Source organism: Chionomys nivalis, chromosome 7 (assembly GCF_950005125.1).
Source record: "Chionomys nivalis chromosome 7, mChiNiv1.1, whole genome shotgun sequence".
In the NCBI taxonomy this organism is placed as follows: domain Eukaryota; kingdom Metazoa; phylum Chordata; class Mammalia; order Rodentia; family Cricetidae; genus Chionomys; species Chionomys nivalis.
In genome coordinates, this window is record NC_080092.1 from 99,514,676 (window position 1) to 99,528,191 (window position 13,516).

General features: G+C 53.5%; 1 protein-coding gene across 2 annotated transcripts in view; it reads right to left on the minus strand.

Annotated features, from left to right (window-relative positions):
- Positions 1 to 13,516, minus strand: part of Tbc1d16 (TBC1 domain family member 16) — an 83,485-nt gene that overhangs the window by 63,027 nt on the left and 6,942 nt on the right. For both annotated transcript variants that reach the window (XM_057774844.1, XM_057774843.1), the window contains exons 2-3: positions 2,670 to 2,905; positions 847 to 1,441 (exon numbers count right to left, since the gene is read on the minus strand). In XM_057774844.1, coding sequence (XP_057630827.1) covers positions 847 to 1,441; positions 2,670 to 2,847 — 773 coding nt within the window. In that variant the 5' untranslated portion in view covers positions 2,848 to 2,905. The remainder of the gene's footprint in view (positions 1 to 846; positions 1,442 to 2,669; positions 2,906 to 13,516) is intronic.

A 13,516-nucleotide genomic window follows, 5' to 3' on the forward strand; every position in this document is an offset into this window, starting at 1 on the left:
GTCACCATGCCGAGGTGGCTTTGGTGATGCAGCTGTCTTTGGGTCATTTCTGCTCCTGTAAATAATCTCAACAGAATGCACTGGTTCACCATGTGGACTCTGGTGCTATCCATACTTTGGTCTGTTGTGGGTTTCCTATCTGGGGTGAGCACGTGTGCTGTGTCTCCCCGGGAAAAAGACTGTCACATAACAGGACCCAAGAACCCTGAAGACACTGGGTGGCATGGTGACAGCCCTCCTTGGTCAGGGATATTAGCGTGGGCTCCAAGGCCAGAGGACCCCCTGCAAGGCGAGCCAGTCCTGCTTCCAAACTCCTGAAAATATAGCATACGCCATCTAGTCCGGGCTCCCCAGCTTCCCATGGGCCGTCAGCAGGAGTAAGTGTGACCGTCCTTTGTCAAACACCCAGGGCTGTTTCTACCTCTGCACCTGGCAATAGGGAGGAACCTTAATGGGGCAGGCGACCTATCAGGTAGGCGTGGGACAGTGCAGACAGAAGGGGCCAGGCAATGGCATGAACACACTCAGCACCGCCCAGGCTCACCAGCAGGAGTGTGCCAGGGGGTTGAGACACCAAACACACTCCTGGCATGTGAACAGGAAAGTCCAAAGATCCCGAGAGTGGGACCTTGGTCAGCGGCCATCATACCAGGCAGTAGCCCTGGGAGCGGGAGACTGTGGAAGAGGAAGGGTCGGGAGCATGAGGAATGGATAAGATGAACACAGACACACTGTATCTTTCTCAGTCACCAGGGCTGGCCCTAAGTCTGAGCCCGAACCTTGCGGACGAAAGCAACTACTTCCTGCAACCCAGGTCAGGTCTCCGCGTTTGTATCAGGAACTCACCTGCCCTCGCTCTCCAGGAATGCAGAGCTGTTCCCCTCTGCAAGGGCTGCGCTGATGGGGGAGAGGCAGAAAGGTGAGGAGAAGGCGTCAGAGTCAGAGTCGAAGGAGCTATCCCTGCTCACGCCATCAGCTGACAACTCCAAGGAACCCTCTTCCTCCACGGCCTCGGGCCGTGCCTCCCGGCCATCCTCTGTCCCATCCTGTGAGCTGACGGTAGACAGGATCCCAGAGTCGCTGTGGACAGGTTGTGAAGTGGGCAGGGGCCCATCCAGCTCCGGGCCCTGCACCAGCTTCTCCCCATCTTCAGATGTAGGGCTGGCGTGTACAGTTCCCTGGGTGTTCTGGACCACCAGGATGTCCTCATCCTTGGGGGTCAGAAGAGGCCTTGGCTCTGTGGGAGAAGGCTGGTAGGGGGCTCCCAGGCTCGTGGTGCGCCGCCGCCGAGGGCGCGGTACCTTGCGCACAGGGGAGCTCTCGGGAGTGATGTAGCGTAGGGCCTCCTCGTCTTGCTTCTGGATGCGAGAGTTGGGAACCCATGCCAAGATGAGGGTAGCCCCCAGCAGCTCATCCTTCTCCATGTACAGACACAGGTACCCTGTGGGGGATTAGTTGCAGGGCTGTCAGTCAGGGGCTGGGCAGGTGGCATCCTAACTATGTGTTCAGCTCTAAGAGGAGGGAGGCAGATGGGCGACCCAGTCTTCCATCACCACAAGAACAGATCCAAGGTGGGCAGATGGGTAGCACATGGGCCCCCTTAGTCATGGCATTCCTGGTTTGTCTTTTTTACTGTCGTTTTGGGGGAAAAAATCTGTTTGTTCATCAGTACCAAGCCCCGGGGAGGAGGAGTGGCACCTCCCAACACAGCCCCAACTATTCAGAGGTACCCCAGTTCCTGGGCTATGACACATCATCCCAGGCTTCCCCGATTCTGTGATTCAAAACCCTTTAGGCAACAGCCAACAGTAACCACATATATCCCCGGGGGCTCGAACTCCAGCCAAATCTCCTTGGCACGCTTCTATGTTTGGCAGAGGCTGGGAAAATCAGCCAGCTGTTCATAACAGTCCCACGATGGGGAGGCTGTTCCCACACCCTTGTGACAAGCCTTAAGGATAAAGATTTTAGAGAACCTGAAACATCCTTGACCTTCCATCAAAACACCACAATTAGAGCACAGATCTCCCAAGGTAGCTGTGTTCCTTATAGCGATTGTTTTAGACTCTCGACTGAGTGGGCCCTGCAGCCCCTGAACTCGGCCTAGAACCCCACCCATGCTTCATGTGTGAGGCTCCCGTCTCCAGCCTGTGGGATGGGGTCTAGTCCCCATGGGCCAGCTAGGACCTCACCAGAGAGACACCCGCGTGCACACTCCCAGGAGGGCCCTCATCCACTCGGCACGTTCTCCTCACACTTAAGCCCGTTTGAAATGCCTTTGCTCAGCTTCCACTCTGCTTTGCAAACAAACTACTCGGAAGTTGCTTTCTCTAAGCCACAGATCCCAAAGTGTCCTAAGATGAGTCCCCTTAGGTCTAAGGGAACTCCTAGAATAGTTGAAGGTGGCAGTGGGGACCTGTGCCTCCCGGAACTCTGACCGCAGAGAAGGATCCATTCCTGGAGACCAAAAATGTCCCAAGAATGGCCACAGATGACAGACACAAACGTCCAACACAGAGTCTAGGAAGTTTCCCTTCCTGCTCTCCAGAGTGTTGGTCCTTGATGCCTCAAATTGCAGAGCCCAGGGGAGGGCAAACAAAAAAATGTGAATCCTTGGGGAGATCCAGTCAGTCCCTCAGGCCTCGGTCCTCCCCTCCCTGCCTTCTCACCTGGGTGGTGCTCCCCAGGACCCTGCAGCCCCTCGGGTGCATGCACGCAGACATTGTTCTTGGAGTAGATGATCTCTCCATCCAGGATGGAGGGGGACCCGCCACTGCCCCCCGTGGTGAGGGTCAGGAGGTCCGAGGCCTTGGAGGAGGCCCTGCGAAGGAGGCGGCCCAGAGACATGGCTGAGCGCACGTTTCCATCCTCCGTGCGCTTTGGCCCAGGCAGGGCGTGTCAAGACCTGCAGGGGAGAAGAGAGGAGATGTATCGGACATCACGGTCAGGGACATGTGCTGCCTGGTGTCCTCAGAGCCCAGCGGCTTCTGGATCATGCTGGCATAGCGCATGTGAGGCCATGCTGCGCAGCCTCCCTAGGCTCAACATACAACAGTGCATCTGTGCACGCAGTTTTGAACCTTACATTTCCACATGACTTAGAGAGCGGCTGCATCAGTGCCAGGCTTGGCTGCCAACAGCCCTCAGTTGCTTCTGAGAATCAAAGGGAGGAGGGGAGAAAGGAGGAGGAAGAAGAGAAAGGAAGAGGAGACAGAGGAGGAAGAAGAGAGAAGAAAAGAAGAGGAGGAAGAAAAGAAGGGTACTGTTTCTCTGGCCCAGAAACTACGCAAGCCACATAAACAATGTAATGCTTTCTAGTAGCCATGTTTGACAAGAGGAAAAACTATTGAAATTAATTTTAATAAGCCTCTAAATCACAGATATTTTTTAATAAGATGAAAAAATGAGTAACGAGACATTTTACATCCTTCAGACCTTGTGGGTCTGGTGTCCTGCTGCAACAGTCCCTGCCTGCCACCTGGGGTGCCCAGGGCAGCCCTGGTTGTGGCCATGACCTCCAGGGGTTGCAGAGGCATGCACAGGCTCCTCCTGGCCCTTTCAACCCGACACTGCTCAGGGAGCTGCATCAGCCCCAGACTTGGCTGCCAAGAGCACTCAGCTGCTTCCGAAAACCAAAAACATCCTCACGTGACACTGTTTAGCTACACTGAGGATAATCAAAAGAATGTGCTGGAAGCTTGGGAGGAGATTCCAAAAGCCAGGCTGTGGGTGTGCAGTGCATCCTCCTGCTGCTTGCCAAACAAGAGCACAGGATCCTGGCAATCAGAGCAGCATGGGAGGAGGAAGCCCAGACCGCAGGGAGGCCTTCCTTCCCTTGTGCCCACTCCTGCTGGGAGGGCTGGGCCTGCAGGGTGTGTAGGCAACCTCCCTCCCCGTGTTCCTAGAGGCCTGGCTGCTTCTGAACAAGCCAGGGCAAATCTGCTCCCCATTAGCCAGGGCCATTTACTCTGGTAAGACAATTCTTATTTTCAAAACGTATTTGCTTTTTGCCTCTTTCCCCTAAATTAAACCCGCTGTCTGGTGTCTGTTTTCCATCACATTGAATGGAGGGACCCTCAGTCTGTCTTCAACTTTAAAACTCTTTGTCTCACTGGGCGTGGTAACATCTGCCTGTAGTTTCCGACTTTGGAAGACAGAGGTAGGACAATTGTAAGTTCGAGACCAGCCTGAGCTATGTACTACCACCTTGTCAGGGTGATGGTGGAGCAACTCAAAGGCTCAGCTGGTAAAGGCACCACCTCAGCACCTAAAGACCCACACAGGGGCTGGAGAGATGGCTCAGTGGTTAAGAGCACTGCCTGCTCTTCCAAAGGTCCTGAGTTCAATTCCCAGCAACCACATGGTGGCTCATAACCATCTGTAATGAGGTCTGGTGCCCTCTTCTGGCCTGCAGACATACACACAGACAGAATACTGTATACATAATAAATAAATAAATATTTTTTTTAAAAAAAGACCCACACAGTAGAGGACTGACTCCCAAAAGCATACCCACCATTGTGTATGCACACACATAAGCATAATAAAGCTTTCCATAAAATGTCTGGGATAGGGTGTCTCAGTGGTAGAACATTTGTCTGGCAAATACAGATCCTACATTGATCTCCAGCACTGGGGAAGAAAAAGAGGTCTAAGAAAAGTTATGAAGGGCCAGGGGTGTGGCTCGGTTGGTAGATGGGGGCGTGGCTCAGTTGGTAGATGGGGGGGTGGGGATGTGTGGCTCAGTTGGTAGATGAGTGCCTGTCTAACATGCAGAAAGCCCTGGGCTCCATCCCGAGTGTTGCATAAACCCTTGTGTGGTGATGCATGCCTGCAATCCCAGCAATCACTTGGGAAGTGGAGGCAGAAAGATCTGAAGTTCAAGACCATCCTCAGCTACATGGTGAGTTTAAGGTTACATGAAACCCTGTCTCCAAAAAGGGGAATGAGGAAGAGGAGGAAGGAGGGAAGGAGGAAGGAAGTTATGGAAGATGTATGAAGAACACACTGCCCTAAATAACTATGTTTGCATTTTCTATGTCCAGTCTAAAAATACAGCGGTTTAAAAATGTAAAAACCCACCCACTGGGACATTACCTTTCTTTAGGTTATATTACAAACACACTTCCCTGGTGTCAGAGATTGAACACATTCCCCGGGGCTCATGTGTGGTCCTAACCCCCAGTTCAGTTCGATGTTATCAAACAGGAACTCAAGCTGACCCACGTTCATAGCTATGTGGCTTGAAGAAGGCCACCTACAGGCCTGGAAATGGGCCAAGGGGTCATTTCCCTCTCAGCCTAGGAAGGAACAAACTTGCCAGTACCTTGGCCTTGTGCTTCTAGCTTCCAAAGGTATGAAGGAATAAATGCTTCCTGTCCAAGGGCCCTGTGGTAGTTTGAATGTAACTGGCCCCCCGTAAGGAGATACGGCTTTGTTGGAGTAGATGTGGACTTGGTGGAGGAAGTGTGTCACTGTGGGGGTGAGCTCTGAGGTCTCCTTTGCTCAAGCTCCACTTAGTATGACACTCAGTTCACTTCCTGTTGCCTGCTGATGGAGATGTAGCACTGTAGCTCCCTCTCCAGCACCATGTCTGCCTGCATGCCCTGCGGCACCATGGCAACAATGGACCGAATCTCTGAAACTGTAAGCCACCCCATTAAATGATTTCCTTTATAAGGGTTGCCATGGTCACAGTGTCTCTTCACAGCAATAGAAACCCTAAGACAGACACGTTCTGAGTTTATATCTTACGGCAGCCTGGGACTGTTAACACAGTTAGAAATGAAAAATGCCAAGCTCTGCCTTGTGTGTGCTGCTGGGGATCACACCCAGGGCCTCACGTATGCTGCTGGTGATCACACCCAGGGCCCCATGTGTGCTGCTGGGATCACACCCAGGGCCCCATGTGTGCTGCTGGGGCTCATGCTCTGGGCCTCATGCACACAGGGAGCTAGTCTGTCACTTATCTGGTATCTCCAGCCTTTGTGTCCAGGCCAGGCTGGCATTGAACTCAAGATCCTCTGGCCTCAGTGTGCTGGCTAGCTTTTGTTACCTTCACACAACCTTGAGTCAACTGAGAACTTCAACTGAGAAAATGCCTCCATCAGACTGACCTGTAGGCATGTCTGTGGGAGCTTTTTTTGTTTTTGTTTTTTGATTAATGATTAATGTATGAGGGCCCAGCCCACTTTGGGCGGCACCATCCCAGGCAGATAGCCTTGGGCTGTGTTAAGAAAACAAAGTGAGCAAGTCAGGAGCAGGGAGCCAGTAAGCAGCTTGCTCCACTGCTTCCAGGTTCCTGTCTTGAGTTGCTGCCCTGACTTTGACTGCGATGTAGAAGTGGAAATAAACCTTTTTTCCACTAGATGCTTTTTTAAAAAATATTTTCTATAGTTTATTTAATGTGCATTGGTGTGAAGGTGTCAGATCCCCTGCAACTGGATCTTCAGACAGTTGTGAGCTGCCATGTGGGTGCTGGGAATTGAACCCAGGTCCTTTGGAAGAGCAGTCAGTGCTCTTAACCACTGAGCCATCTCTCCAGCCCCCATAGACACTTTTGATCCTGGTCTGTCACAGCAAGAGAAGGCTAACTAGGACGCTTGCCCCACCTCCCCCTTCCATCTCCCTACCCCACCCCACCCCCCAACCCGTGCTGGGATGGCAGGCCTGCGTCACCACGTCCTGCAATTGCATTTACCTACTTTGGAGGACCTGAGGCTCCCATTTCCCAGGATTCCTCTGACTTCCTTTCTCCCTCCCAGAACTCTTCTCAAGCCACAAATCCACTACATGGTTTGTCTTTTATCCTGTTTTTCTTACGGCTTTGATTTTCAGGAAACCACTGTTGCTATCTCAGAAAGCCTGCCGCGGTGTGGGCGGGCATCTACCTGGGAGAGCCTGGGAGATGACTGGCAGCCAGTGCACAGTGAGCGCCTAGACTGGTTTTATTACCGTACGTGTTTTTATCGGTAAGTGCTAAAAGCAGGAAAAGCAACAATAACAACTTCATATTGCTGGGACGCTCGGGACCCTTAGCTGTGGCTGTGGCCTATGTGTGCACCGTTCCTGTTAACACCCTCCACGCAGACACATCCATGCCGCACACCTGAGGAACATGTGTGTGCACTCACACACAAGGATCCATACATCTCACTGCCAGTGTGCTCCGATGGTGCAGGTCACCACGGGCGCAGTTCAGTGAGAAGCAGGGTGGCAGGGACCCCTAATTCCTCCATGCTGTCACCATCACCCTATGGACAGCACCAGGAAGGAAGAGAATGACAACAGACAGCCCAACCTCCAATGACAAGCAGCAGGACTCGGTTAGGGACCGTTGCCCAGACCCCAGATGTTCTCACCAGGCACCGGCTGACATGGCATCTGGGCCTTCACCTCCGGTGCCTGGCAGTTCTGGGCCCACGGAACCACAGCTTGTTTCTGGGGCCTTGAGGGTAAACCTCCAGCAAGTGGCCTTCCAGAGGCACACGGTGCCTGTGACTTCACCAGGGAGCCCCAGGCATGTGCCCTTCTTTTGCGGCTGTGAGAGTCCATCCCAGGGCTCTTCCCTGTCTAGCCAAGGGCCAGAGCTGCCCGCAGGCCCAGGGACGGGGTGGGCTGAAGTGGGGCTTGCTCCCTTGCTCTCATGAGCTTCCCTCCCCAACTCCCAGCTCACACTACAGCTCCCTGCTTTGTAGTGGCTGCCACACCCACCACCTTGTGGCGAGGAGAGCTAGTGGGATGCACGCCAGCCAGCAGAGGCCTGGGTCCTGACGCGGGTGCTGGCTCTACTGACAATGACTTCCCGTTCAGGGACCATAACCCACCCTGAGGTCCCAGCTGGGGAACACTGGTGGCAGGATGGAAAAGAATCCCAGAACGCCCCAGGCAAGGAGGACTGAGCAGGAAGAGGCAAAACTCAGCAGCCCGGGTGGTCAGCACCACTCTGGGGCCCGGCCAGAAAGGAGTATAGCAGTCCACCATCAATGCTGCAGGGGCGGGGCTCTCCAACCTCTAGCTTCCTGCAGGGAGCTTCAAGGCACAGATACAGAGAACACAGGCCGCATGTACCAGAGGCGCGCGCGCGCACGCGCACACACACACACACACACACACACATACACACACGCTGCGTGCCACGCCCTCCAGAGCTATGAGCAGCTCTGCCCCATTCTCTTCTCCAGCTGCACAAATAATGACAAGTCAGCTGCTCAGGTTTCCAACTCGGTCTCACTATCAGCGTGAAGAGCGGGGGCTGGGTGGCTCCACGCTGCAGAAGTCTCCCCGCGCCCCCAGCAGCCCAGTGCTCATCTGTGCCCAGGCAGCACTGGGTTTTCAGAGCAGGCATTCCTGGGTTGTTCCCTAGCTCTGTAGGGCGCTGGAGCAGCTGGACAGCCGCATCCCACAATGCCTTGGCCAGCTCTGGCTTCTGGCCACAGTCCCTACTGTCCAGATCATGGCAAACCCTGCATGTTCCATAACCAGGACTTGCCTGGATATCTATCCTCTATTGTCCCTTGGTGTGTCCACTCCCAAGCCAAGGACCAGACAGAGGCTAGTCTGTAGTGTCACGGGCTCCTCGACGCGACCAAGGAGCAGGTGCAGAGAGCAGCTCGGGTCTCCTGAGGATTGGAGACACCTGTGGTCTGGAGGCCCTCAGGGAAAGCCAGGACCCTGTCAGTAACTGAACCGTCCCCTTGGAAGCCAAGGTCAAGTCACCCTGGCTCCCCACCAAGTCCTTGAGGATGTGGCTGCTTCCTACTGAGCAGCAGCTACTCTGGGGGACTTCAGGAACGGGGCAGGGGGTCAAGTGGCCCTTCTGCCCACTTGCCTTTACCGTCATTGTAGAACCTAAGGGCAGAGGGTTGTTTTGATACAGCCCCGATCCCCCCTCTCCCAAGTCCACTAGCCTGAACCAGCCAGCCTACAGGCTCCACCAGCATCCTGAGCACCAGTCTCTTATCCCATTGTCACGGGGACGCTTGCCAGGTGGCAGCAGGGCAAGGACGTGGCGGCAGACCAGCAGCAGGAGTCAGGGTGGGTTGCTGCACAGCTTCTCATACCTCCAGAATCCAGGGTGGACACTGTGCTCTTTCACCTAGCATGTGTCCCCACTTCCATGTGTGCTGAAAGAGCCACAGGTAGTCCCTAACAGAAGCACCGAGTCCCCAAGGAAGTTAGAAGTGAGGTCATTGCAAGAGAGCAATGCCAGGGGCTCCACACAGTCCACAAGGCCTAAAGGCAGAAAAGCAGAGAGGAGGATGAGCAGGGACAGAAAGACCTATCAGGGGCCTGGCACCTGCGCTGAGCCTACGGGAGGGGCTGGGAGCTAGTTGGAAGGGATCCCAGCAAGGAACAGAGGCAGGGAGGGAGGAGCAAGTGAGGGAGCAGGTGGGACTCGGGCTCCAGCACACAGCCAATGCTGTAGTGGTCACTCAACCCTGAGAACACGCCTAACACCTGAGACTTAAGCTTAGAAACGGTTAAAGTGGTAAATTCGGTTACCTAACGTACTATTAAAAACAACAACAGAAACTTGTGAGCATGGTTGGGGGTTTTATACAAGTGCAAACGGTTCTTTCTGGATGTCCTGCCTTTTCTATAAACCTAAAATTGTTCTAAACATACATACATACATAGTTTAGACCTGGGCGATGGCTCAGCGGGTAAAGGTGTTTGCTGCCCAATCCTGACGCCCTGCATCCAGACCCTGAAACTCATTTTAAGAGGATGAGAGATAGAACCTCCCAGAATTCTTGGTCCAGGCACAACCTGGGATGTGCGATGCTACTGACACAGGTGATAGCCCGCCTCCAATGCTACAGACACAGGAGATAGCCCGCTTCCAATGCTACAGACACAGGAGATAGCCCGCCTCCAATGCTATAGACACAGACACAGGAGATAGCCCGCCTCCAATGCTACAGACACAGGAGATAGCCCGCCTCCAATGCTACAGACACAGACACAGGAGATAGCCCGCCTCCAATGCTACAGACACAGGAGATAGCCCACTTCCAATGCTACAGACACAGGAGATAGCCCACTTCCAATGCTATAGACACAGACACAGGAGATAGCCCGCCTCCAATGCTACAGACACAGGAGATAGCCCACTTCCAATGCTATAGACACAGACACAGGAGATAGCCCGCCTCCAATGCTACAGACACAGGAGATAGCCCACTTCCAATGCTATAGACACAGACACAGGAGATAGCCCGCTTCCAATGCTATAGACACAGACACAGGAGATAGCCGGCCTCCAATGCTAAGGACACAGGAGATAGCCCGCCTCCAATGTTACGGACACAGGAGATAGCCCGCCTCCAATGCTATAGACACAGACATAGGAGATATCCCGCTTCCAATGCTACAGACACAGGAGATAGCCCTCCTCCAATGCTACAGACACAGGAGATAGCCTGCTTCCAATGCTATAGACACAGACACAGGAGATAGCCCGCCTCACCGACTGGAAGGCAAGACCAACACTGGAGGTTGCCTTCTGATGGCCACATGTGTGCCACCAGACATGCGCCCTCACACGTGAACGCACATGCATTGTGCACACACATACAAAGATGACATTTACGCAGTCTGCCACACCGGAAGCCTGAGCGTGGGCCTCACAGCAGCTCGCTCTATTCAACTGGAACAAAGAAGAGTTAAGTGGACAAATTCAGATCCCGCCAAGAGAGTGCCGCTCAGCAAAAGAACTGAAATGCATGACGGAGCCTTCCGGGTCTATCGCTGTGAAAGGCTACACAGTTCCAGCACAGAACCAACACCCCCAATTCAAAACCCCCAGATCCTCTCCCTACGCATGTGACGTGACAAGTGGAACTTCCCACATGCGGGTGACAGGCAAAAGGCATCTTGTGTATAAAGCATGCACGCGAAACGTCACACACAATACTCATATGTGACTTTTAAAGACAATAGCGGTCGACACCCAACACTGATTTCTAGGCTCCCAGTGCAAACGCACAGGCAAGCATAGACACACACAGAAGAATTTACACATGCATGTGCGCACATACAAACACACGTGTACTCACAAGCACAAACAAAAGTCTGTGCACCATTTTTGTTTGTTTGGTTTGTTTTTTTGTCAGCTTGACACAAGCTAGAGTTATCTGGGAAGAGGAGCCCTGACGAGAAAAAGCCTCCATCGGACTGACCTGCAGGTTAGTCTGTAGGGCATTTTCTCCATTGCTGAACGATGAGGAGGCCCAGCTCACTGTGGGTAGGTGGTTTTGAATGGTCGAGTAAGCCATGAGGAGCAAGCCAGTAAGAAGCATTCCTCCATGGCTTCTGCTTCAGTCCCTGCTCCACCTTCCCTTCCATGACGAACCATGATGTGGTGTGTAAGCCAAGCCCTTCCTCCCATGACGAACCGTGATGTGGACGTGTAAGCCAAACAAACCCTTTCCTTGCTAACTTGCTTTTAGTCACGGTCTTTATCGCAACAACAGAAATCAAACAAAGGGAACATACTGTTCTTGTTTGTTTTGTTAGCGAGGAAAGTAGAGACTGCCGGGCTGCAGAGATGCAGAGGTGGAGCTCCGTGTGTGGATCCCGTGTGGGGAGCTCTGTGTGTGGATCCCGTGTGTGGATTCTGTGTGGAGAGCTCCATGTGTGGATCCCGTGTGTGGATCCCGTGTGTGGAGCTCCATGTGTGGAGCTTTGTGTGTGAATCCCATTGTGGAGCTCTGTGTGGGGAGCCCTTGTGAGGAGGGGATCCTGCATGGGGAGCTCCATGTGTGGATCCCATGTGTAAAATTCTGTGAGTGGATCCCATGTGGGGAGCTCTATATGTGGATGAAGCCCCCAGGCAGTCGCTAGAGGCAGGGCAAAGCAGATCACTGCCACCAAGACAGTAACACTTGAGTTCCTGAGCAGTCACCAATGGCCTAAGCAGTCTGTGGGGAGACCCTCCAGATGTCTCTGGATTTAATGCACCTGACCTTGGAGCATAGCAGCTCAGAGCATTGACCTTAGGGACCAGCAGACTCCAGAAAGGGTGTCAGGCACAGATCTCCTTCCACAGGCGGACAGCTTCAGCCAATTGCACAAAAAAGCGGACAGACGGGAAGACGCAAACGGGGCACGCCTGACAGGCATCATCGCCATGAGGGCCCCTGGACCTGTGGGGTTGAACAGACACCTGACTTCCTATCACAGAGTCGGGGTCAGTGGGATCCAGAGTGGACGTTCAGAGAACCAGTCACAAGCCACAATCACAGAAGTGGCCGGAGAAACTCAAGGCAAAAGCTTTTAAAACATTGTTTTCTTTTTTAAAATGTATGTGTGTGAGAGAAAGAGCATGTGTGCACACAGACTTGTGCACATGCATGTATGGATGTGTGGGGTGGGTGGGCACTGTGGAGCTCAGAGGACAACCTCTGGCATTAGGTCTTCACCTCCTTCCTTGTTGGAGACATAGACTCTCGCTCACTGCTGCAGACTCAGGCTAGGCAGCCCATAGCTTCAGGGATTCCCGTCTCTGTCTCCCTTTTCTCTGCAGGAACGCTGGGATCGCAGAGATGGCTATCACACTCAGCTTTCAGGAGGATTCTGGAATCCAAATGCTTGTCCAGCAAGCACTTGACCATTGAGCCACCTCCCCAGTCCCCAGTACTGATGGACTGGTTGGCTGCTTGGTGAATTGAGATAGGGTCAGATTATGCAAGCCCTGGGTAGCCTGGAACTTGTTATACAGATCAGGCTGGCCTTGAACTCACAGAGATTCAAGGCAGATCCTTCACAGCCATGAGCACTCTGCCTCCCGAATACATTCCACTGATATCTATACTTTAAAGTGCTTGTCCCTATGTCAGTACCGCTGGTTTTAGGTCACACGCCCATGTGCCAGACATCTCCAGGTCCCCTCTGAGCTGCACCTACCACCCTCTGCGGTGTCCTAACACCTGCTTCTGCTGATGAAGGGGACAGCAACGCCAGCCTCATGGCTGGCACGAAGAACCAGAGATGGAGGGAAGCCAGGTCCAGACTCATGCCAGCTTGGGCTTCCAGGCAAACAGCCGCGGCTGGTGGTTCTTAAAAGGCACGGTACGAAAACACAAGGCTGTTTTCCACTTGTGATTGAGTGTGCCCCCGGCTACACCTGTGCCGTTCTAGGTCACCAGTGCCAGCTAGGCGGAGTCGTTTACAAATGGAACAACTGTGCAGTTGGGAAGAAAAGAACAGCGTGACTTCCCTGCCTCAGAGACAGACACACCAGCTTCACAAAACCCTCCTGAGTCCCTCCTCCCTAAGAACCCCCGCGGAGAAACATGGGCTCCCTGCTGTGACAACTCCCAGGGGGAAGTCTGTGGGGATAAAAACAAGTGCAGTTAGCTTCAGAGTTAGTTAAAAGGTGCCTGGGGTGGGGGTGGTGGCTGGCTGAGAAGCATGAAGCCTCATGGGAAAGCAGGCAGACATGGTGGCTTGCCGGCCATCCATCCCATCACACTGGAGGTTGAGATCCCAATCCCCACAGTAGGCTGGCTAG